Raw genomic sequence first — 27,409 nt, forward strand, 5'->3', positions numbered from 1 at the left:
GAGTAGTCTTTGCTAGCCAAAAATTCCTCAACTTTAAAGTCAGCAGGATCCATCTCATATATTTGACCTGGAAATTTATAGTTGAAGAAATCCCATTAGCTTATAATATTCTATATAAAGTCTGCAACATTCAATTCTTCGGCATGATTAATGCTCTTGAATTCATTTAAATTTGCACCAATGTTAGAAAAAGCAAAACCGTAGGCTTCTTTTTTTCATCTTGAGTGACTAAAGGGTAGTCAGAAGCACTAAGATTAATAAATGGGTACCCTTAATAAATCGAACCCGTTTACAACTCCTTAGCAGCATTATTGCCATTGTAGGGAGTGTAATAACAAGCATTGTAGGTCCTATATGTATGACCAAATTTGTTTTGCTAACCAAACATTGCCAACTTCAGCGAAAATAGGGTTGCCAGATACAAATTGAGCTAGATCAAGATGTTTAGTGTTAGGTGCACCTTGGTCCGTATGAAGAAGGTAGTAATTTCCAGGGTGGTATAGTGCATATAGAGTGTGCTTCAACTATTTGAAATCTCCTTTTGAAGCTGAAATGAGGTATGCAAATGGTATGGGATATGGTTCTATTGGGTTTAAGATCTCAAGAGTGCTTAATGCTTGTAATCTAGATATTGGTCTAATATCCAGGAGCCACTTAAGTATTAACACCTCTGCACCCCCAAAGTAGCATATAATTAATATTTTTGGAAATATACAAATTTCATCAGCCTTACACAAAGGTGCATGTCGACCAAGTGTAGCCAAATTCTCTTATAACAAAAATATTAGAAGGAGTATTTCTTTCACACGAACAGCTAGCTCCTGTGTTATAGTAGTAATCTGCATTGCTCCTTTAAATAATAGGCCCATATTATAGTGCCAGAAGTGATGCCATTAATTATGATCCCATATGACATACTGTTCTTCAAGCAACACTCTTACTACTCTGATTGTAAATATGATCTATCTAATAAATTTTGTCCATGCTCAAAACTATGAAGTTCAAGATACCAGAGACCTATTTCTAATTTTTTGCATTCTCAATTTTGCATTCCAATCAATGATTACCCCAAAAAACTATACATTAAAGCAATTTAAAAGTTTGAAGCAGAGAAATCATAACTTAAAAGAATAAGAGAGAGATTAAAGAAGATAGTGTTAGACACTCATTGTAAAGTTCTTGCGGCACTAAGAGAGCATATTCAGGTAGAATTGGCACTTGCGGATGTCACTCCCATTGGCGCTAATATAATCATTGAATGCCCTGTAGTGCAAGCTGCAAACGTCAATCCATAAGCACCTCCCATGGTGGGTGCAATAGATCCAGTAGCCACAGTCATAGTCTCAGTTTGAATGGTGTGAGGACCCATTATAGCATTAACACTACCACTATGAAAAGCCATCCCTAAAGATCACCACCAGAAAATACACAACATTCTAAAAGTCCAGTAGAAAATGCGAACAAAAAATTAGAAATATATAAAAGTATGAAAGTTTCTTTTCCTAAAAATGATATTTCTTTGCTACTTTTTTCAGTTTTTTTTATTACCTTCACCATATGTAAATATCTTGAAAGAGATCATCATTCTTTAAACCAATATTTCATTCTTAAAACAGACCACAAAGAAGAATAGAATACCTGTTGCAAGCTTCTTCTCATTTTCTCAATTCAAAACATATACCAAACTGCAAGGAGGACAAAAATAAGATATGTTAATAAAATTATCAATGTCGTGATATTCTTGATTAGCATCATATTATTAAGTTGAAGTGATAATGCACATTCTCTATAAACAAGCCAATCAAGCTTTTTAGTCATTATTGTCATGTCAAATCCCAAAAAAAAGGCATCAAAATTCAATGACCAAACCAAGTGACCTACATGAAATTGTCAGTAAAAAGAAAAAGGAAGACCATTAAAAGAAAATTTCTACTACACATGTTAACTTTAAGAATGACAATTGCTAGTAAAAAGAAAAAAGAAGGCTATTAAAAAAGGGTGAAAATGACTAATAAATTAAAATAAGAAGAATGTAATAGGCAAATTGATTTTTCTATGGTACATATGTATTGGATTTGAACAAAGGATCTTCTTCGATAATTTATGTTCAGGAGTCCATTTGTAACATGGGACTCATAATAGATATATATCTAAACCCCATGTCCTCATGTCTTGGATTGGATATGTTATAGTCTTCCCTAGCCACTCATAAAACTTTCATATACAAATTGATTGTCCAATACCCTACTGAGTTTTATACTCTAATTTTTTCCCAAAATTGGGTAATATATATTGAGTATTATTATAAAGTCACTCAAACATGGATGCTCATAAGAGATTTCAAATGTGCATAAGTTTTTTAACTATTCCTTGACAACACCCTAGCCATTTTAGTATTAAAGTTTTATAATGCAGATTTGGAATCAAAGTTAAATCGTTAATATCAAGTCTATAATTCTAAATCATTGCTCACATAAAACAAAGTTTTCAAAAAATGAAACTTAATTAATTGACCACTCACCTGATAACTTTTTGTTCTTCACAATCTTGAAGAACATGTTTTAGGAATATTCAACTCCTCCCATTATTTGATCTGCACATCCAAAAAATAGAATAGTAAGCTTTGACATTGACATTGACTATAAGGGTCAATTAATTAGATGATACACTACTGCTATCCCATTATGACTATAGTGAAGGGTGGGTACATGTCAATTGAGTGTACTTATTGATTAGGGGTTAAGTAATTGATGCCCACAGCTCCCGCATTACAACTCGCTTTATCAATGTCATTTTCTCCGTACTTGCTTCAATAATCCGTACTCGTCTCTTCACGCTTCTCTACTTGCTGAAATTCTTAAGAAAAACAACGAAATATTAGAAAACTATTGCTTAAAACTGAATACATAAATATAAATTGCTAGAGTAAACAGATGCATAAGATGAGAAATTGTCTTGTCAATACAAATGTAAGCACTTTATGCCTAATTCACAAACTAAATAATAAAACCATCCTAGAGTAGCTATAGCGGTGTATAAGCTTGAGCTCACATCCAAAAATAGCCAGCAATAAGATTATTTAAAAAAATCTTGAAATTTATTGAAATTCCTTTTTTAATAATTTTTGTAAAGAAAAAATTCAACACAACCAAGCTCAAGTCAACAGTCAACACTAAGAACTTAAGAAAATGTTATGCATTCAAAAACTACTTTTTTTTACTTGCATACAAATCTATGTCACGTAATTAACTAATTCATGACACATATGCACGGTTGGTTCCCAATTTTGCTACTAACACCCAACCATTCAAATGAAAGTGTCATCGTTGCAGTAACATGAGTCTGTAAATTAATCAAGAATCAAGTTGTTATCAAATTATATCAATTCTAAGACTTTTCTTTCACTACTATCAAGCTATTACTCAAAGCCACTCACATTTTCAATGGGATTATTGAAGGGTAAAATATTTGCAGTGTCACATAATTGTCTTAGGTTGATCTGCGTAGTATGAAAAGGGGGAATAGTTGGAGAGCCAAAAGGGATTCATTTTGCCTGAGGAGTACTCGAAGAATGGTGAGCATATCGAACTTCAATAATCTCCTGATTTTGGACTGAAAAGACTTGCTTGACCATTCAAAACTTCATCATTGATCCTTAACCTCAAAATACCAAGCACCCTTAACAACCGGAAGCACATGAAAAATGTTATATAGGAAGCTGAGACTGGACAAACATAACTAGCTCCCAATAAGAAGTTTTGGAAAGGATGTTATTGCTTCCATTTCAAGGACTAAAGATTAATAGGTAAAAGTATGTAAATCAATAGACTTATAATAACACCTCTGAATATATAGTTTTTTAGATATACCAACTTCTACAAACCCAAGTCCTTCATAACCTAGGAAGCATAGATACCGATACGCGACACGGATACGCGGACACGACATTTTTCAAAAATATAAGACACGGATATGTCATGGACACGTTTGAATAATATATATATATATATATATATATATATATATATATATATATATATATATATATATATATATATATATATATATATATATATATATATATATAAATATTATATAATTGAGCATTTTTCACCAAATTCAAATTAAAATGGCAATTCTACTTCATAAAATGACCAATTCAAACACATTAAGCAGCAACTTACATGTATAACTTGGATTCACTTAATCTTTCTTCTCTTGCATCTCTTCTTAACTTGGATTTTATTTCACTTGTTTTTTTTTTGTTGAAGTTCCAAAAAACTTCTTGTATGTGTGAGATTACTGTCCCCCGCGTATCCCCCGCGTGTCGAAAATTAAAAAATTAATTATAAAATCAGATACTCCAAATTGCATATCCGACGTGTATCGGGGCGTATCTGTGTCAGACACGTATCAGACACGGATACTTCACCCTTAGGGACGTATCGGTGCTTCATAGTTCATAACTAATGTTATACACATTGAAAGCCATGATTTGAAATTATTATGGTTATTTTGTCAAAAATTGAAAGACTTGCTCAACCATCTTAAATGCACCAAATTACCAAACACCCATTTGATAATAGAGATTAATCAAATTTTGCTTTAATGCAATTTGAATCACGCTCAATTGCAAGTTTAATTACCATCTAAATTTACAATCAATCTATATGAAACACAATAAATCAATTAACGAAAAAACTTTAGATCAAAGGGGCAGTAGAAGTTTCACCTTCAACTAACATATTTCTCGACATGATGCAACTTGATCCCAATTTTTCTACCCTATCTTCTTTATATTGTAAAATGATTCCTATAGAAACAAACTCCAGTTGATAAGGAAACTTATTAAGAAAAACAATAGAATATTTTTTTGAAAGAGAACCCCATAAGCATTTGATTTTATAGAAGCAATTCAATTCATTAAAAGCATTTGATTTTGTAAAGAAATGGGCAGTACCTTTTACAGAAGAAAGGGGTGTCATCGAATACACTTGAGGAGGAGAAACCAATTCGATAAACACCCACACAAAAAAACCTCAACTTAAAAAGAATTGAAAATGAAAAGTAAGAAAGTAAGGTTTTAATATAGGCGAGCAAAATATGTAGTTCCTTTACATCCAAGAAAATCATGGGCAACAGAGGAGAAAGAGTCATTTATGCCCACTAATAAAGCACATTATTAGTCTAGATTTTTAAGCTCAACCCATTTTTTAGAATAAATTCTTCAATTGTAAGTGATATAGAGAAAAAAAAAAATGTAAGAAATGAGGAAGGGCAAGTCACATAGAGTAGAAGGCTTTTCTTCTTAAGAGCTCTAGGCAGTTCATTATTAGTTATTCTAAGGAACAACTAAGTCCCCTTGAACGACCATATCTACATAGACACCACCCTTGCCCATAGTTCCATCATTGGCACCATGCATGCTATGTATGTTAATATGAATGGACTTGATTGTCAAGCCATCTCCATGTTCATTAGCACACTTTTACAATTTTGCTTTTGTTTCTCTTATTATTCATCAATTCAAAGATCATGAAGCTTTTACATATAGATATGTCTATCAATCATTCTTAAACAATCATGTCAAATTTACAAAAAGTTTAAGAGAGAGACTTGGCCATAAAGCAGAATAGGGGACACATACATGTACCATAAATGTTGATTTTATCGAAAATTTATGACACATAACCAAACCTAAATGTTTCTCATATCATTTCGAAAGAATTGTTATATCAATCTCAATTCGAAAGATGTAACAATATATATACACACACAAAAAGAGAAAAGACACATGAAGGACAAAGAACATGATAATTTCACTAATTTCTAGTCCAAACCTATATGGTAAAATGTTAATCCCAATCATTGTCTACTATTGATGTTTTGTACTCTCATTGCACAGTTAAAATAAAGTGCTCTTCTTACGCGTCCCGAACCCTTTGTACTCCATGGTCTGTTGCTTTCACATATACTATGATAACTTATATAGTCAAGACATCTACTCTAACAAACAATCCCCATGTGAGCTATGTTGCTAAGCAACCTAGTCTAACCAAATTTAATCCCTTGCACCTACTCAAACTAATACCATCCAGTTTCTCTCCAAATTGAGGCCAGGCAACTTTTAGGTTTAAATGTTCCACTGGAAGTCCATGAAAAGAAAGAAAATATGACAAAGACATTCTTAAAATTTTCTTTTAAGAACAACAATAAGTTTGCAAGAAAATATAAAGCAACCAATAAGTAGCCTTGTTAAGCAAAAAAAAAAAAAAAAAAAAAAAAATGTATTATTCATATGTTCAAAAGGTATTATGCTCATGACCAACGTATCAAAAGTAAACTTTTGTTCATAAGCATTTTGATTTTATTCAAGTGTTGCATGACAATTTTGATTTGGGTGTCAAAAGTGTTGCATGACAATTTTATCCACTGTTTATAAAATTAGATCTAAACTGGAAGCACATATCGAGACATCAAGTTGTTTCTAACAAATCTAAACTAATAGTAATTGAATTAATTAACAAATTAAAGACAGTGAAACGAACCTGAAAATGGGTGTCAATGAAATACTTGACTGCTGATTCTTTGAGAAACATGAAGGTCAGCTACAACAAAAGGAAATTGGAAATCATTTATGCAATAATCACCAACTAAACAACATATTTATATAAGACTCATACAATGTACATGAATACCAACAAAACATATACTCTCTTCAGAAGCAATTTTTGCATAAAAGATAAGTTTATAGAAATCCAAGTAGTATCCTACAATACTACCATCTTACCATCTACCTTTAGGAAAATCTCTTAAGTGAGGTAGTTTTCAAATTATATAACACATATAATATTGGAGTATGGAACCATAAAAAGGAATAAAAAAAATGCAACAATGTGCAGAAGTGTTTGTTGTATGGTGAAACCTGTAGTCATTTGGATCCAATGGTAAGCCCCCTTTGAACACTTACGCTTCACATTCAACCCAAATAGTTTGATAAATTAACGTATATGAGGACCTCATGCTCTCCACGGCCGCTTTTATCAAATGCAACATTTACCAAATCATAGGAAAGTGGTACACACTGACAACGTACATGTAATAGGTAATGTGAAAACTACCTCACTTATGTTTTAATCGTGTCATGCCATAGACTACATTGAGACCACATTATCGCATTATGCTCAGCTCCAACTCATCAAGATCAACCACAGAATAACCAAGACTAATCAAATTAACCTTCCATGAACTAATTATAATTATATTTGGAATTGTTAATGAAAGTGAAAGTTTCATGCAACACTATCAAAGCCACATACTAAACATAATCTATCAAATTTTCCATGCAATCTTTTGTTTTATACCTAGCAACCACATGATATCGTGAGGAATTGAAACACTCTTCATCATAGACTTTTGAATAATTCGAATTACAACAATGAGGCTTAGATTAGAGTATTATCATGCAATTCCAATTTTACCAAAATTTGTTACCAACAAAAAAAAATCTGAAACCTAGCAATTTGAATTCCCATCTGATCCACAACGTATATGAAAAAATGAATAAAAGTAACTTAATCCTAAACCACAATTTCTATTTATCTATTAATTAAAAAAATTACAAATTGGAGTTACTCTTTGAAGCATAAATGACAATCCTATTGACAGTATGTAAATACATAGTAACATATTTTGGAAGTAGAAATTCTGCCTACCTTATGGCTTTGATATGCCTACCTTATGGCTTTGATATCTTGGTCGGCTCATTGTGTAGTAGCTTAATGTCTAGTCAAGCAAATTGTCGCAATCTTTTTCATCTATAGCAACAAATGAGAGTTAATATTATACCGTACCAAATATATGAGCTAAATGGGTTGTGAAAAAAGATAAAACAATATGGTTGAACGAACCTGATATGTATATTCGTCCTACTATGAAAATCTTGCATTGATGCCATGCTTGTTGTCTTCTCCACAATGATACCTGAAATCAGTCCTCCGTAGCAATCAAGTGGTAACTAACTTGCATTATCACATTCATCTTTTTCACTTAAAGTTCATAAGCCCAGGCGCTTTGAGAAGCATTAAACTGCTACCCTATTCTTTATATTTTTTTCTCTCACTACACGAAGCAATTGCTTACAAATAAATAGCTATACTACAGCCTTTAGTTCATGTTCCATCAATGTGACAGACCTTCATGAGAGAAGTAACTTACAATATTATCAAGATACATGAGAATAGCACGTGGCACATGTTCCAAATTGTTAGATATCTAATAAGACGCCAAAGATATCAAAAGTTGCAAATATAACGTTAAGTTCCAATTGGGAAAAGACCTAAAGAACTCTTACCAAATAGTATTTCATTGAACTCTCATTGATCTCCCCTTTCTCTTTCTCGCTCACAATTCCAATGGATCAACGGTTGTCCATTACCATGCATCTCTACAAATACTCCAAGATGATTCCTGGTCTCTACAGCCACACAAAAGGGTTGAGTGGCATGATCTGTCATAAAGATAGTTCGACTATTATATTTGTTTGTTTGCTAATGTAGAAAAAGTAACAAAAATGATTTATTCAAGTATTAATGGTTGTATGAATACCTCCACGCCATGATGCTCGTATCTTTGGCATTTATGATTTTTGGCACAAAAGCAGCTCAATGTCCTAATGATCCAGGAAAATGATGATATCGATAAGAACATTAATCATTTGATACATGTTTCTGATATTACCGTACTCTAGGCCTAGTTCAACTTGTCAGGTTCTAGAGCTTGAGAAACTGGATCAATAACTTATGCCCCACCAATTCTTATAAGGCATCCATGTCCCCTGATTGTTATATTCTAGTGCAAGAATAGATACACTAAAGCTTTAGAAATAGTATACTAATATAAGATGTAGATACAATTTTTCATTTGTCTAGCTCTAATCTATTAAGCTGTAGTTTAAATGAGTGTCTACACTTCCCATGCATACTGATTTTTCTTGAAGTGTTGGTTTAACTTTTCCCGTGGCGCTCCTACAGAGTAATTTCTATCCTCTAGTAAGGAAATATTGTTGAATAAAATCACTAACATGACTTTATGAAAAAAAAAATGATGTGGAAGCATTCCTTACCTCAATTATCCAGAAAGAATGCTTCCAAATAGAACGACTTCTTTTGTGGATGTTGAATAAGGGAATGTGTACCTAGGTACAATGCCCACAACAATAATTGTCATACTGCATAAAAAAAAATCAATATTAAGCAACAAACACGCTTTTCTAATTATAGAAAATTGGTATGAAGCAATTGGTACATACTTCATAGAAGATTGGGCTAGCACTATCAATGAAAAGTGCTCTGTAAACTCACCTCCTTTGAGAGGTATGAAGAACACCCCATTTTCTCACCGTTCTCAGTTTTAATTCTTACATCAATATATAAAAATAAAGTCTAACTTAATCCAAGACATACAAAGTCTAGAAATGTGGAGAAAAGGGGAAGAAAATGAAGATCAAGAAAACCATTGCTAATGCAATTCTTAAAACATGTTACGGTTACAATACTACGATTTCCATGCAACACAATCCTAAAGCTTTTGCATACCAATTGCGTGTTCTTATAGAAATCTATGGCTAAATGTGTTCATAGTTTTTGCACCAAGGACTTAAATATGAATTTAAATTTTTGCATTTGTGTATTACTTGGAATAAAACCATGTTAATAAATACATCTTGGATGTCCAAAGCAACTACACTAACAAAATATACAATGGTATATTCCAAGTCTCCAAGTGGATGACATATCAATTATATTTAAGAAGAAACATAATATCGATAAAACCTAAACATGAGTTTGTTTAAATATAGAAACTTCGGGTTTATTGATTATATTTGAAAGAAATGAATATTTTATACTTTGCCCACTACAATATCCTCATATAGTTAGCCCAAAGCAAAGGGAATAATGTTTTAAGCATCGAGATAGGAAAAAAGCAAACCTCCAATTTGAAGCCTAAATATAATGAAAAGGTATGAAAGGCAAGGGTTTTGAGCTCCATGATTAATCGAGTGGGATCTGCGATCGGGTATGAGTAGCTCTGATATACTTAAGCAGAAAAATTCCAACTCATATAATCTTTTAATAAAGTTAAATAAAACAATTATTTAATTTTAAAACAATATACATACCTTTCCAGTATATATTTCCCTTTCCAAGTTGCAGATACTCAAACTGCAATGCAAATTGTGTAAGTTTTTAAGTTGGAAGATGAGATACAATGCACATAAATGACAGGATGCAATTGTACTATACACTTTGGAGGCTAGACCGTTGGAGAAGCTTTGGATAATTTTTTATGAGATTCGGCAATATATAATTTTGAAATTTTAAACTTAATTTCTTTGGTTTATGATTACATGTTGTTGGAAAAAATCTTCATTTGGAAAAAAGCACCATGGTGAAATTTTGTCTTTGATGAAAGTTAATTACATTGATTGACAAACTCAATTAGTTTATCGTGAACATCATTTAAAGGAATCAAGGCTAAACTACCTAGGGAACAAAGTAATAATTTAGGGTTATTTAGGGATTGGTCCTACTTATTTAGGGGTATTTAGGGATAGGTCCTAAAATTATCGATTATTAGGTTTTAGTACTTATTTAAGAATAAATCGACCAATTTAGTGGGTTGCACCAAATGGTCCCAAAATTGGAAAAATCGATTATTGGAATATAAGGTTTAAACTTCGAAGCTTTATGGAAAGTAAATTACACTGATTATCGATTGACCTTGAGTCAACTCAAGTTGACCGTGGTCAACCCATTTTATAATAATATAATTTTTATTTTTTATAAAATGGCCAAACTACCCTTTCTTTCTTCTCAAACTTTTCTTCTTCTTCTCAATTGACCCATTAATTAATCAATGATTCTTGAACCCACCAAAGAAACAAAGCAGACCAAAAGATTTTGTCAACAACCAAATCGCGGTCCACATAACCATCTTTAATAACGAATTGAATGAGAATTTTGCTTCACTTTGAGTATCGGTATTGAAAATGTATCCATAAAACCAAAGTCATCTAAAATTATTATTTATCAGATCAATGCAATTTCACTTGCAACACAATCTTTATATCAACATTCACTCTTAAATGGTCCGTATTATTGTAAGGATTAAACTATTTCTTGTTTTGTCTTTAGTTGAATTTCGACATCCAACATCCTATCCACGCCTAAAAACGATGGCTACTACCGAAAAAATGAGGTCTTGATGATGAAGTATCCGGGAGAGTTCGCATCATAATTTGGTTTTGGTGAATCGGTATCGAAATTGGATTATGGTTTTGAGAGTTTGAGGTGAAGATTAGGAGGAATGAAAAATGGGTTGTTGTTGTTTCTAATCGTTATTGATTGATATCGATATCGGTTCTAAGTTATTGACCTCAACAACTTCAAATCCGACACCTGGCCTCAGAATTGAAAAGCTTGGTATCGGTATCGAAATTGAAATTGGATTATTTTCTTCGAATCCATTTGGATTATTTGTTTCGTCCCATTTTGTATCAAATCTCAACCAAGCTCAGATCGACAATAAATCATAACCCTCCATATATCCGTTTCTTCATATTGGTTCGCGAAAATTGTGATGAAAAATAATCATCTCCACATCGGTTATCCATATTTGATTCTCCTAAGTTAAATGGTTTTGGGTGTTGAAGTTGGGTTGCTTCGCATCCATTTTGTTTTTGTTCTCTTTTGGATTGGATTGCTAAAATTTGATTCCTCGACTCATAAATGGTTTTGGGTGTTGATACATGGATTGCTAAAAGTAGTCTTCTATGTCTTTGTTGTTGTCGACCGATTTGGATTGGATTGGATTGATGTTTTCATTTTCATTTCACTCTTTGAATTTGATGTTTGAAGGTTTATCATTGATTAATTAATTGGTCAATTGAGAAGAAGAAAGAAAGGGTAGTTTGGCCATTTTTATAAAAAACAAAAATTATATTATTATAAAATGGGTTGACTACGATCAACTGAGTTGACTCAAGGTCAATCGATAAAAGTAGGACTAAAGCCTAATAATCAATAATTTTAGGACCTATCCCTAAATACCCCTAAATAAGTAGGACCAATCCCTAAATAACCCAATAATTTACTGCCACATGCATGCATCACCAATGCCACACACATTGAGAGCAATAGAAATTTATTTGTAGTGAAAAAGTTAAAAATAAATCCCACACTATCGTTGACGAACTAATTCATATTCAACATCATAAAACATACAGTAAAGTCAACTAGAACAAAATGAAGATGGTGTAAGTCATTCGGGACTTGTTTACCTGATCAAAATTGCATTCCAAGGTTGATGGATTTGAGGATATCTTTGTAAACCACCTTTTATGAGTACACTATTATTTGCCCCCCAGTTGGGCGCTTAGGAGCCCTCATTGGCACCTCTCTGACATACATGTTAAAATGTCTATCAGCCAAAGTCTGTATACTAACCATAAGTACATACATTATTAATTATTTTTACATTATCTAGCATAGCATGCTTGACAGTTGTTGAGAAGCTCACCTCTGGCTCACTAAAAAACAAAGAAAATGTGAACATAATATAATTATCACTAAGAGACTATAATAAATAACAAAATCTAGAAAGAATTTAATCATTGTCTTTTAATCCTTCTTAATTGATTGATCCATGAATTTCACACATTAGTTATTTACGACAAAAAAAAAATACAAATATTCCTAAAAGATCATCTTGGATTGAATAACTTTCAAAGCTACCTGCAAAAGTAATAATATAATTATAATGCCAATAGGACCTTGTCAATAATACATTGACCAAGTTCAGTGAAAGAACTAAGTATTTCCTATCAACTACTATCTTTACCAAAAAAAAAAAAACTATTTCCTATCAATATAATTTCTAATTTTTATGAGGATCAAGAACATCAATTTTAATTTTAAGGTTGAAATTCCATTGACGGTAGAGCTTTAAGGAGAGATAGCTCCATATCATGCATGTGTCGGTACCTCGCTTATGACTACATTCCTTTTCTACTTCTTCTATAACAAAATTTTAAACAAAATGCAGTGGGAATTGGGAACTTATTGATTAGATCTCTGAACAAAGCCTAAATTCACATGCCTGATTTAGTGATGCTTGATGACCACTTATACAATTATACTTCCAAAGAATGTAGAAATTGAATAGCATTGATGTCACATTGGTGTTTGTTATGTTCCCATGCTTACATTAGTGAAGATCAACACAGTGAAATTATGGGGCAAATTTCCCCATGGGACTATGTAAGTGTTTTAATGTTAATGCATATGATTTCAGGTAGTGATTAAACATAAGATGCGGCACAATGAATTTCATGCTTAACTAATTTAAAAGATCATATTTTTCAAAACAAATTATTGGAAAATATAAGCATGCACAATAACAATATGAATATGCAAATACCAACATCGAGGGGATTGTAGCAAACCTTCAATTGGACATTGGCCCTGGTTTAGATAATCGGCAAATACTTCGATTGATTCGTCAATGAACTCGGCTCTAGTGAATGCAACTCAATAGATATACCATGAAAAACAAATTGTTCAACTCATCAACGAAAGACTCTCAAAATTTGACATTTTACATAACGGTGTACACCATCTCTACCATGAATTTACCCGTAGCAAACTTACCTCTACCAGTAATAATGGCGAAGTAATGCGCTTTTCGACAGCAAGCGCAACACCTTCTTTCGTCTTCAAATCAACTACACAAAAGACGCATAAAAATCAAAGTTTGACACAACCCTATTTCTTAAACAATGAAAATAAAGTACGTTACCTTGATTGTGCTCCATCCATTGATCAATAAAATGTAAGAAATCTTTTAACCTTTTTTCAATCTTTTGAATGTTAGTAATCTATTAAGGTTAGTAATAATCAATAGGTGGATTAAACAAAATCGAAGTGGAAGAAGATGGGTGTAAAACCTAGAGAGGAGGGGAAGTAGCGGTGGGAAAAAAAAATAGACTCTTGTTATTTGGAATAAGAAGAAGATGTAGGATTTTCACGCTAATTGCTTGCTTCTTCGTTGTTGACAAATGAGAATTGAGGGGTGGGGGAGACCGGGAGAGAGAACGAATGGGTCTTCACAATTATGACTCCCAATTAAACTGAGAGGTGGAGGGAGAGAGAACCCAAGAGGTTTTCACCATTAAGTCCCAATTAATTTTTTAATTTCAGAAAGGTCGGGGGAGAGAGAACGGATGTATACCGAAGATTTCTTCAGTTTTCCCGATTTATGCGTACAAAAGGGCGTATAATTCATTTTTTTATGCCGAATCATTATAAAAGCTGAGGTGTCCACCTCAGAGAAAAAAGGGGATTGAGGTGGCTTCCTGGGAGCATTCTTAACTACTCAGTATTCATGGTCTTTGATTTTGTCATTATCCTGAATTCGATCCTTTGATCATTGATGTTGACCATCACCAACTCCGTGCAGGAAAAACAGAAAACAATAGGATGCAGCTAAGTGGCTAAGTTGATATAACAAAACCAAGTTATCATCTGATAAAATCCAATTAAAGCAGTAGATGTTGGTCACGTTCTAACTTAAGTAATAATAAAACTCCACTTGATTGCCAAGGTACGGAACTGCGAGAACGGTACTGACAATAGCCAATAGGATCTGAGGATCTGAAGATTAATTTGGAGGGTATTTTGCTATAATACTGTAGCATGTAGGTATAAAATATATTGAGATACCTTACTCTGTTCTTTTCTGGTAAGACCACAAAGCTGAACTTGGTGGGAGGTTGTTCCATATATTTAGCTCACTTGTGCTCCATCTTAGCATATCATTAAGCAGTACTACACAAGGAAGCAGGTAACAAGCTGGTATAGAAGATGAAGAGAAACTTATGTTTAAGTGTGTTACTTCTAATCGTCCTCAACTTAAGTACAGATATTCTTGAAGTTAGGGCTCAGTCTTGCAACCCAAGCGGCAAAGTGAGGGGAAGAAAACCTCCTCCAGGTCAATGCAACAGGGAGAATGACTCTGATTGTTGTAAACAAGGAAAGATGTACACCATATATAAGTGTTCGCCACCTGTGTCTAGCCAAACAAAGGCTGTCTTGACAATCAACAGTTTCCAGAAAGGAGGAGATGGTGGTGGACCATCAGAATGTGATAATCAGTACCATTCTGATGACACTCCAGTTGTAGCACTTTCAACGGGATGGTTCAACCACGAAAGCAGGTGCCTCAAAAACATAACAATCAGCGGTAATGGCCGCAGTGTGGTGGCCAGGGTGGTTGATGAGTGTGACTCAACTATGGGCTGTGATAGTGACCATGATTACCAGCCCCCATGTCCAAACAACATTGTGGATGCATCTAAAGCTGTGTGGAAAGCTTTGGGAGTGCCTAGCAGTGACTGGGGCGAGTTGGACATTGTTTGGTCTGATGCTTAAGATCCTCGATCATTTACATTTACGTTCTTCACTCTTCATACATTCGGGTGATTGTGTTTATCAACTCTCCTTTCCAGTTGTTCAAACTTCAAACTTTGTATGTACATAATCAAACTGTTCTGAACTGAATGTATATATGTAAATCATATTTATGTCACGGTCTGTGTTAGTTGCTTGTTGATCATTAGTAGTAGTATCCTGGGTCATCTGTTTCCATTTCAACTCATATTTAAAAACAAAAGAGAAAAATAAAATAAAAACTCGTACCTTAAAACTATTTGCTAAATACAAAGAGAAGCTCCTTATTTGATGAACACTTTTGACTCATCCACATCCACATTCCACACGCAATTTTGGCTTCTAGCAAGGCTTGCAAAATTCATAGTTGTTCATTTGATTTTATAGACAAACTCAATTCTATTTTTTTTACAACATTACAAGGTAATAAAACATTCCTATAAGTACTCTCCGTTCTGCACTACAGTGTACGTGTCCACACACCAGGTCGTACTCAGGGCCGGCTCTGAGATTGTGGGGGCCCAAGGCGAATTCTTAAAAAGTATTTTAAATGCCTGATAAGCATCCAAAATTAATTAGTGTAGTTGGTTGCTATTCTAATTTCTCTACAATTACCCCAGGTTAGACTCTCTTTGTGAACAATTTTGAATCCAGATCATTTGATAATAGTAGACAAACCCTGGACCCACGCACTAAATGGGGGCCTTATTATTGGGCTTTGACTCCGGGGCCCTAAGGCGGCCGCCTAGTTGGCCTTGCCCCAGAGCCATGCCCTGGTCATACTCCATCAGCTCGTACCAATCCAACAGAACGTACCAACGACCCAACCCCAAGTCGTCCCAACCAGAGCTCAGTCAACGCACCAATCAAGGAGACATTTACTTTGTAACATCAGAGTAATGGTGAATCATTAAGATAGCACACAATGTGGATCTACACTTTATAATGACCTGAAGCAAATAAGGAAGGTCAACTCAAACATCTATAAGTAGAGATAGATGAACTATGTAAGGCTTGATTCAAGTTTGACCCAAGAAACTTGATATGTAGGCAACTCTTATCCCAAGAAGAGTGCAGTCATTCCCTATTAAACTGAACATCAGGTCGTTGTCCCCCCAAACACAAACCTCTATATTGGCGTCGTCTGCCAGTTCGTTTCCTTAAGAAAAGAACACACACTCTTTTCTCAAGCCCACGAAGCTGGTTAGAAAAACCACCATGGACCCCTCATTTCAAATGTTAGGAGATCAGATGAAGAAGAATCTCCAGGAGGCCTTCATCACATTGCAACAAGAAAACCAAACGATGTGCGAGCAAGCCACTTCCAACGCCAACAACGGCACTGTAGGGCAAATTCCAAGTATCCCCTGATCTTCCTCTGTGCCTTGTGATCTAGAATCCTTTGCTGAATAGAGAAGGGATGAGATGATAGTGAGTTCAGGGTTGAACCTTCTGACGACTGCCTACGTATCTCCTTTGTTCTATTGGAGAATCAAACCCTATTTTGCGTAGTTCCTAAGAGTGAATCCCTATGGTTTATATAGGAAGTGTTACGAGAGTCCTAGGGTTAGGGCTGTCTTCACTGCTTGTGAGTTCCATTCCATCTTCAGACTCTGCCTTCCTATTAGGATTCCTCTTCTTATGGAAGTTTGAATCTAGACCATATCTTATGAGAGGTAAGTTTCCTTGTTGATCATAATGTCCCATCATGTATGGAAAGATTATATCTAAAAGGTAACTCCTAAGATATGTCATCACGATTCCTTCCTTATCATCAAAGATCGCCATCTTCAGTTTCCTTAAGTTCAGGAACTGTCTATATCAGTTCCTAATGACTGGGGTAACTGTTATGCTTGAAGGTGGTCAGTCATGTGCTTGGCACATGTCCACTAAATACTCATGCTGAGCACGAGATCACTTATTCACATAACTGATCCGATGGTCCTCGTCTCATTCTGGACATCTATAGTCTTAGGTTATTTCCCATACGTGTCATCCGTTCGTTGTGATTCGGAAATCCCCCTACAGCACTTGGGGACGGATGGAGAACAACGCCGTCACAGCCCTCACCACCACCACCAATCCAAGGTTAGAAGACTTTGCCCAAAGGTTGGAGGAGTCGAACGACAAGACTAGCGCGATCCAGATCACTCAGAAGATACTCCAGACGTACAAGGCGTCACCATTCACCACTGAAATCAGGGACAAGCAGCCTCCCTCCGAATTCATCCAACCAAAGTTCCTACTGTACGACGGTAGCTCGTGTCCAGGCCAGCACGTAGCCCATTTCAGCCAGACTATCACACTCTACAGCGCTCCAGAGTACGACTACCTGAAGTGCAAGCTCTTTCCAGCCAGCCTGAAGGACGGAGCTTTAGAATGGTTCTACACGCTCACTCCTGATTCAATCAGCAACTTCGACAAGCTAGCTGAGACGTTCGCAGCAGAGTTCGTCCACAACAGGAAGAAGCAAGCCGACCTGGACTCCTTGTTTTAGCTCAAGCAAGCACATGGCGAGATGATCCGTATTTTCCTAGGACGTTTCAAGAAAGAACTCCTCTTAATGGAGCTAGGCCTAAAGGACAACTTTGCAACTTCTGTATTCACCAACGATCTCCTGGACGACTCTGACCTAGCAGGATCTCTAATGCACAACAAGCCAGAATGCTTAGACGACCTATACCACAGAATTGACAAGTACATCAAGTACGAAGAATGGCTGGCCCAACCCAAAGGCAAAGAAGTCCTCACAATAAGCGACAAGCGAGGACCCAAAGAAAACAATCATCACTCAGGCAGCAGCACCACCACCAACAACAAGGGCTCCAGTTCCCACAAGCCCTCCTACACAAAAAGAGAATTCTCCAACTTCTCCAGGATGCCAAGTCAGATCTTGAAGAAGATATATACAGCACCATACTTCAAGCCCAACATCAACAAGGTGATCGCCATACTAGAATGTCCATACTGCCATTTTCACAAACTCCACCACCATGACACCAATGAATGTTGGAGCCTCAAGCACTACCTCCAAGACTTAGTCGAGGAGGGAAAATTGAAAGAGTTCTTGCCAGAAAGCGACTTCAGGCATAAGCTGAATGCCAATCGCCACAAAAGCAGGAGCCGAAGCCATGAACAACCTGCTAACAACAGTAGCAGGAGCATAATAGCCTAATGATCTAAATCTCCAGGTCGGTCGAGGCACAACAAGAGACAACAGTCTTCCAACCACGACGAGGAAAAGATAATCAACATGATTACAGACACCTCCAACAATGAAACCTCAGGTCGGAAAAAGCGCAGACGGGTAGGAGCACTTCAAGAAATCTACCACCTCTCCCACAAAGCTGAGGTGATCAATCCTACCAACCCTCAAACAACAACAACAATTTCATTCACTGAGGACAATCTAGACAAGGTGTACCTACCTCACAATGATGCCCTGGTAGTGCACATCAAAATCAACGGCTGGACAGTAAAAAGAGTCATCATCGATCCAGGCAGCTCCTGCGACATCCTCTTCTATCAAACATACAAAGACATGCACCTGCCAGACTCGGTTATGATAGAATCAAACGCACCACTCTATGGGTTCAACGGAGAATGCACAGATGCCATTAGAGATGTCATCCTACCAGTCTCCATTGGAGAAAAAGATGACATAGTCAAAACCTTAACACGTTTCAGCATGATTGATGTCAAGTCATCTTACATTGCCATCCTAGGGCGCAGGTGGATCCACAAGATCCAAGAAATTCCATCCACCTTGCACCAAGTGTTGCGGTTCCCCGAACCCCGAGGCATTATGGAGCTCAGAAGCAACCAACTAGAGGCTCATAGATGCAATCAAGTCAGCACAACAACCACAGCCAAACCTCATGTCGTCCAAGCAAAAGAAAGCCCAAAGCTGCAAGATCCTCAAGCTTCCAGCCCTCCAACATTAGAAGCAGACAAGCTCAAGGGGAAACAAGCACAAATAGAACCAAGAGAAAAAGTCAATTTGGGCACAAATGAAAAGTTTGTTTATGTAGGGGTTGATCTAGACCCCAAGCTCAAGGAGCAACTTGTCAAATTTCTATCTTTCAATAAAGATATTTTTGCTTGGTCGTATATCGATATGCCTGGAATCGACCCACAGGTCGCTTGCCACAAATTAAATGTCAATCCAAATGGAAAGCCTATCAAACAACGACCTCACAAACCGGCACTCCAATTTCAGAAAGCCGTCAATGAAGAAATAGAAAAGCTCAAAAATGTAGGATTCATCAAAGAAGTCGAGTACCCAACCTAGCTAGATAACATCGTAGCCGTTCCTAAGAAGATCGGCCAGGTATGACTTTGCATAGACTTCACAAACATTGCCCCAAAGATAGCTTCCCCCTACCAAGAATTGATATACTGGTAGATCAAATTTGCGGACACAAACTCATATCATTCATGGACGCATATTGATAAGAGCCCAAAACTGTAGTTTTAACCCTTTAACAATATTGCTTTTTGACCAATTATGTGATTAATAAGTAAGAATTAGTATTGTTATCGTATTCTTATGTATTTCAGGCATTGGAGTCGAATATGTGCAGAAATGCCATTTTGCTGGATAATGGAGCAATGGTTGGTTGTTAAGAAGTTCTATGATTAAAGGCCAAGATCCAAGGAGAAAAGGCCCATTTAAAGCCCGGTTAGAGCTAAAAAGTCAAAGTCAACGCGGGCAGAAATAGCGCACAAAAGTAAGCAGAACTTCCGAAAGCCGTATCTTTGGACTTAGACCTTGGAATTGGGCCTACCTTATGTCAAAACGACCGGCTTGGATAGAGCTTTCTAACGGTCCAAGCATTGACCCAATCAGAGGTATAGAAGTGGACGAAAAGGATGATGAAGTCATTTCCAGCTGAAAACCCTCTATGGACTAAAGAAATTGGGTTTTGGGCTCGATTTTTCGACCCAAAACATGGCTCCTCAGCCCATGTATGAAAAAGTGGATCTTGTCTCCTCCATTTGAATACACAAAACTTAGCTCTTAAGCATCTAGTTTTTTAACTTAGCAATAATCCAATAACTTGTTTTTAGATCTAGTTTTTTACTTCATAGAATTAGTTTTCCATTCCAATAGATTAGTTTTAGAACAAAGGATGAATATTATTTAGAATAAGATTTAATTTTATAATAAATTATTAGTTTTTCATTCAATTTAGTTTATTGACTCAATTCTTATTTAGTTTTAGTTATCTTAAATTCATGCTAATTAGTTGTCTTCATTTGATAATTAGTTAATCATCATCTTAGTCTAAATTAGTATTAAATCTTGTTTTAATTCGTTTGGAATCATTATTATTATTGTTCAATTAGATTTATAAGTTAATCATTTATTCAATAATGGGTTGTTCTATGTGTTCTTGTGTTAGAAATGATAGTGTAATGATTAAAGGCTAAAACCTCCATTAGATGGGTTTTAGGAAGCCTTGATGAAATTTGATTTCGATTAGCGTAGAATAGATCGTAATATTCTATTCCATTCTAGAAAGTACTTAGTTTACCTTGAGAATGGGTTTGATTGCTTCACATGCTAGTTGTTAATTGGTAGAGATTATCATTAACAATTAGGGATTAGAAAGACCCAATTGCTATGCGAAAAGCATTGCAATTAGGATTATGATAATTCTTCGTTAGTAAATTAAGTCGAGTTAAGGTGGAATCAAATTCCCCTAATTCTTTATCTAGATTCGAACCTTAGTATTTTAATTGCCGTCTTTTTATTTATAACCTTTCGATTACGTTATTTCCCATCGTTGTTAGCATAATTATATAATCCGTACTCTCATTGACTTTGATAGAACTGATAATTTTAGTTAACGTGAATTCTAAAGAACTAGGAGTGGAACGAATTTTTGATTCCAACTATATTGTAATAGCATCGAGAGTAGAGAACTTTGATAATATTAAGCGTAAATCAGTTTTAGTTTTACTTGCGTTTGGGTTTCGTAGTTTATTCGTAGGTAAAACTATTGTTTTTACCTTTTATCACATATAGTGGGTACAATCAAATACCACTTGCAGAGGAAGACCAGGAAAAGACGTCCTTCATAACCGAACAAGGAACGTTTTGCTACAACATTCTACCATTCGGCTTAAAGAACGCAGCGCGACCTACCAAAGAGTTGTCACAAAGATGTTCAAAGACTTGCTGGGCGACACTATGGAAGTCTACATAGCCGACATGGTAGTCAAAAGTGAAAAGGTTAAAGATCATATTTCTCACCTATAGGAAGCCTTTGAAAGACTGCGTCAAAACAAAATGAAGCTCAACCCAGCAAAATGTGTATTTGGGGTAGCTTCAGGGAAATTCCTAGGCTACCTCGTTTCACAAAGGTGCATCGAAGCAAACCCAAAATAGATACGAGCTCTCCTTGAAATGCCAAAACCAACTTCCAAGCAACAAATCTACAAGTTATCTGGCATGGTTTCAGCCCTCAATTGATTCATCTCACGTGCATCAGACAAGTGCAGATCATTCCTACAAATATTGAAGAAGGGTGCAACATTCACATGGGCAGACGAATGCCAGAAAGCTTTTAACGACCTGAAAGCTTACCTATCAACTCCACCCGTCCTGTCCAAACCAACTGAAGGAGAGACACTGGGGCTTTACCTTGCAACCACTGACTTTGCTATCAGCTCGGTTCTCTTTCGCGAGAATGAGGGAATCGAAAAGCTAGTCTACTTCACTAGCAAGATATTGGCAGATTCAGAAAAGCATTACTCTCCGATAGAGAAAACGGTGTTGTCTTTGCTATACTACACTAGAAAGTTCCGACCTTACTTCCAAGCTCACAGTATCAAAGTCATCACAGATGTACCTATCAAACAAGTCTTAAGTTCTAGCAACAAAACAGCCTGCATGGCCAAATGGGCTGAAGAACTCGGCGAGCATCACATCGACTTTGTTCCCAGAATGTCTCACAAAGGTCAGGTCGTTGCTGATTTCTTGGCAGACTTCCCCATTAAAGATATCAACTGGGAACCCGAGCCAATCACTTCATTTCATCAACCATCCACCCCAGACACATGGCACCTCTATGTAGATGGAGCATGCAACAATAGCGGTAGTGGACTGGGGGCTGTGTTAACTTCACTAGAAGGAACACAACTATAAAAGTCAATCAAAATTGATTTTGCAACATCCAACAACGAAGCGGAATATGAAGCATTAATCACAGGCCTCCACATGGCACAACAGCTACAAGTCCAGAAACTCAAAACTCACAGTGACTCACAGCTAATCGTCAAGCAGATCACCAAAGAGTATGTAACAAACGGAGTAAACTTGCCAAATACGCTCAGGTCATCAATAACATCTTCAGCTCGTTCAAAACATTCTCCTTGGAACACATTCCTCGAGAGGATAATAGACATGCAGACCGCCTGACTTTCTTAGCCTGAAAGACCCAAGAGACATGTCTAACCACAGTCTACATTAACATACTGGAAAAGCCCGCCTACCAGCACGAAAGTATCAACAGCCTCATAGACTTCCAACCCTCATCTGAATAAGAGATCACTCAATCTTGGATAGGCCTATTTTTGACATTCATCATACATGGCGAGCTCCAAGTTGAGGCAAAAAGTGCTCGTGCAATACAATCTCAAGCTCCCAAATACATCGTGATCAACAGACAATTATTTCGTAAATCTGCAGGAGGACCCCACCTAAGGTGCATAACTCCATGCGAAGGCCAACTCATCTTCGACGAAATACACAAAGGCGAATGTGGCAACCACGCAGGAACACGATCTCTGGCTCATAAGGCAATCGCCCAAGGGTATTATTGGTCAGACATGCACATAGAGGCAAAGAAGTACGTTCTCAGATGCCACCAATGTCAAACATTTGGACACAACCATCTTAGTCCGGCACGAGGATTGATCAACATAACCAGCCCTGGCCTTTTCATATGTGGGGGCTAGACATCATGGGACTATTCATCCTACAAAAGAAAATAGGACTCAAATACGACCTAACAGCCACAGATTACTTCACCAAATAGGTTAAAGCAATCCTACTAGTTCAAGTCAAAGAAATCCACGTCATCAACTTCATATGGACCAATATCATCACAAAATTTGGTCTACCCCACACCATTGTCATGGACAATGGAACTCAATTTGCTAGCTCACAATTCAAGGCATTTCTACAAAAATGGTGCATCATTCAAGCATTTTTTATACCTAGATATGCACAAAGCAATGGTCAAGCAGAAGCTACCAACAAAGCAATCAAGGAAAATCTCTAAAAAAAGTTGGAAAGCAAGAAAAGCCAATGGCCAGAACAACTCGAGAACATTCTATGGGCATACAGAACAACAGCCAGAGCCAGTACCAATGAGTCTCCTTTCACACTTTGCTTCGGAACAGAAGCAATCATACCATCAGAACTCACAATCACAACCACACGTTCTGACATTGTCGAATCAAGAGAAAATGACAACATCTTGGCAAAAGAAGTCGATCTCCTAGAAGAGTGAAGGGAAACAGCTGCAATATCCCTAGCTCGGTACTACCAAACAATCCAACGATCTTACAACAAGAAGGTCGTCCCAAGATCTTTCCAAGCTGGTGACCTAGTCCGCAAGAATACACTAGCTCCAGCCAAGCTCGACCCAACATGGGAAGGCCCCTACATTGTTGACAAAGTCGTTGGAAATGGAGCATACTGGATCAAAATGCACCTCTGTGATATGCTTCCCCGACCTTGGAATATAACTCTCCTCAAGCATTTTTATCAATAAAGTTTTCTCTAGATGTATCAGTAAACATGAATAAAATTTCATCAGCATTTCGCGTACAAATGTCATCTTTGCATTACATGAGTACCACACATCTTGCACTAGCTATCCGATTTGTGGCATCAAAATATCAGGTCGTACACCAACGACGGAGTCAAGAGCGACTCAACTATAATTACCATGCAGTGGTTAATTACCAATCAAATCCAACCCAAGGTCCCCCAAAAGGACCTTAAATCAACTTAACACCAATGTCCAGGATTAAACATGATTCAACTGTAAATTCCATGCAATTATTAGTCAAATACAAACATATGGGATCCCCAAAAGGACCCAAAGTCAATTTAAGGCCTTTGAAAAGGGTTAAGTTTGGCTCAACTATAACTACCATTCAAAGGCTAGTTATCAGTCAATATGAAGTTCCCCCAAAAAGAACAACTCAACCAACACACACAAGAAGACCTAGGTGACAACTACGCTCATCTATCAAGTCGTAACCCAAACAAATGCGACCTTCAAACATTAGACGATCTACCATAGTTCAACAGGTCTTCAAGACTACAACTATGCAGCACAAGTCATCATATAACAAATCAAAAAGCAATGAAAGCAATCACATTCATGCAACAATCAAAGACAATATTGATGCAGAACAAGTAAGTAATTTAAATATTTTACTTTTTACAAAAATTTGGTTAGATACTAGAGGCCCCAAAGTTATCCTGAGAAAACGACCTCAGTACCCCCATTAAAAATCAAAGTCATCAATATCAGTTATCAGTATCGACTACAGCAAGAAAGAAAATATTGTTCAAATATTTCATCTATCATCAAAACAACTGACAAGCATAAGAAGATCAATTAACACAAGAAAGATTCTCCACATTCAAGGGCTCTAGGGGTACACCCTCTTCACTAACAGGGCCACTAGCTGGATCACAGCTTGCATTCACAACTTCTATGGAAACTTCTTCAGTTGGCAGAGCAGCTGGAGCAACACCAAGGTCGGATGGTAGATCAGGTTGTCTACTAGCATCTGCAACAGCACTATCCACAGCTACTGTTGCAGCCCCACTTTCGACCGACCTCTTAAGGGTCTTGTACTTACGTTCTAGCTCCAGATAGTCATCCACTAGAATGTAGACATCCCCACTCTCCACCAAATTAACCAGGTCATTGTACTCTTTCTGAGCTCGTTCAGCAATGCCCTGCGCATTCTTACACTCACCGACCCAGTGCTGAACCTCCACTCTGGAAGCATCAAGAGATGGTTGCAGCAAAGCCACTTTCCCAGCAATATCCCCAACCTGTGACCTCAGCCCAGACACTTCAGTTCGTTCCACCTCTTGAATAGCGATCAACTTGTCATAAGCCTCCTTGGCAGTATCTAGCTCCTTCTTGTATAGGTCGGAGATAAGGGCCATCTCTTTTAGCTTCCTATACATAGCCAGGACCTAACAACCAACAAAGTAAATCAGAAAGCAGTAAAATCAAAGAACAAGACAAGGCTCAGGTCGGAGAGATACTTACAAAGCAAAAGGAGCGATATATATCTCTCAGGTTCACCCCCAAGTCCTTCCCGATCTCCAGCTAGTGCCTATCTCCATCCAAGGTAATGCTCTCCAGCAACTAACGAGGACTTAAATATACAGTCTTTATTCATCACAAACTTTCTCAGCTCGCTCACTGGGTCCTCATATATAGGTGACAAGCCTATCCAGGACATCCTCACCACTCTTGTCACTTGGGGCCGCACTCCCCGACCCCTTGCACTTCTGGGCAATTGGCTCAGTCTCACTAACCTTCTTCTTGCCCTAGGTATTAGCAACCCCCACATCAACAACAAGCTCCTTCAGATTCATCTTCTTCAAAGGATCCCGACCTGAAGAAGTACGACCTTCCCCAGCACTAGGTCGTTCCTCAGACTCAGTTCGGGACCTCTTCGCCCCCTCGGACTCAGCCACCTCAGAGCGCCTCTTCAGCTAAGGCTTCCAGAAGGATGCAGGAGCATCACCACCTCCCCCTCCACTTCCACCGGCACGACCAACTCGGTCACCACCACCTCCCTCAAAATGTTTAGGAGCAAAATGGCTATCAGCAGCTCCTACAACCGTTCTCCCTCTAGAAATAGGTGCCCTCCTTTGGCTCTCTATCTCCATCTCAACGTCCGAGCTAGAATCAAAGATGTCAAAAATGAGCTTACGAGCCCTCTTCTTTTGCTCCACCTTCTTCCGGTTGATCTTCTCCCCTCCACGCTTCTTAAAGTAATGGGCAACCTCCCCCAAGATAGCTCGTTTCTCCTCCCAACTCAAATAAGCAAACTTTTCTATAACGTCAAGCTGAGGACAACCCCGAATGAAAACCTCTACACAAAAGAAAACAAAAATATTAGAACATACAACATATCAAACACAATAGTTACATATGATCTACAAAATAACTACCTACTAGCCCACTTTACAGAGCGGGTATTCAGCTCACACCCAGAGGGGGTGTAATTACCCATAACCAACAACGGCCTACGCCCCTATTTCTCCTTACTCACCCCCACAATCACAACAGACTTCTCCCTTACGACCTGCAAATTACAGTTCATTACAAATGATCTCTTTACAGAGAAATGCTCCAACACATCTCCTAAGCGGATGTTATAACCCCTCTCCTTCAACAAATCCAACATATGGAACACCTTCCAACTATTCTCTATGAACTAACAAGGGGCTTTTCCACAAAAATTCAAAACATCAATAGTAAGACGGAAAAACGGCAACCTCATCCCAGCCTTCAACTGCCCATAACAAACCACTACTCCCTCATTTGGAGGAACATAATCACTATTATACAACCTCCTCTCTCCACTCAGGTCGTACATGGCCATGTCGACATCTACCCAACCAAACTCCTCCTTTAGATCAACACAAAGCAACCTAGGCGCCCCAACTCCTTAGCCATCGTCTCCACTAAAGAAGACGATGAAGCCCCAACTTCACTACGAACTCTAACATCATCATCCCCATCACTTACCGTTCTCTCTCTCCACTAATCTACCTCTACTTCCCCCACTCAAACTATCACTGGTCATAGATATTATGAAATCAAAAAGAAATAAAGAACAAGTTT

The 27,409-nt window shown here is 37.1% G+C and overlaps 1 protein-coding gene and 1 long non-coding RNA gene across 2 annotated transcripts; one reads left to right on the top strand and one right to left on the bottom strand.

Annotated features, from left to right (window-relative positions):
- Window positions 1–1,063: 1,063 nt before the first annotated feature.
- LOC147480070 (uncharacterized) lies at window positions 1,064–12,451 on the bottom strand. Its single transcript, XR_015203930.1, has 12 exons — window positions 12,341–12,451; window positions 10,181–10,223; window positions 9,125–9,196; window positions 8,608–8,671; window positions 8,354–8,509; window positions 7,911–7,983; window positions 7,738–7,817; window positions 6,549–6,608; window positions 2,726–2,848; window positions 2,522–2,593; window positions 1,639–1,685; window positions 1,064–1,404 (listed from the first exon to the last, which is right to left on the bottom strand). It is a non-coding gene; the product is annotated as an uncharacterized LOC147480070 (long non-coding RNA).
- Window positions 12,452–14,843: 2,392 nt separating this feature from the next.
- Window positions 14,844–15,645, top strand: LOC147480071 (kiwellin-1-like). Its single transcript, XM_086576267.1, has one exon. The coding sequence runs from the start codon at window positions 14,922–14,924 to the stop codon at window positions 15,486–15,488; it is 567 nt and encodes a 188-aa protein (XP_086432393.1). The 5' UTR covers window positions 14,844–14,921; the 3' UTR covers window positions 15,489–15,645.
- Window positions 15,646–27,409: the final 11,764 nt, after the last annotated feature.

The sequence above is a fragment of the Coptis chinensis genome, chromosome 8, assembly GCF_015680905.1.
Source record: "Coptis chinensis isolate HL-2020 chromosome 8, ASM1568090v1, whole genome shotgun sequence".
Lineage (NCBI taxonomy): Eukaryota > Viridiplantae > Streptophyta > Magnoliopsida > Ranunculales > Ranunculaceae > Coptis > Coptis chinensis.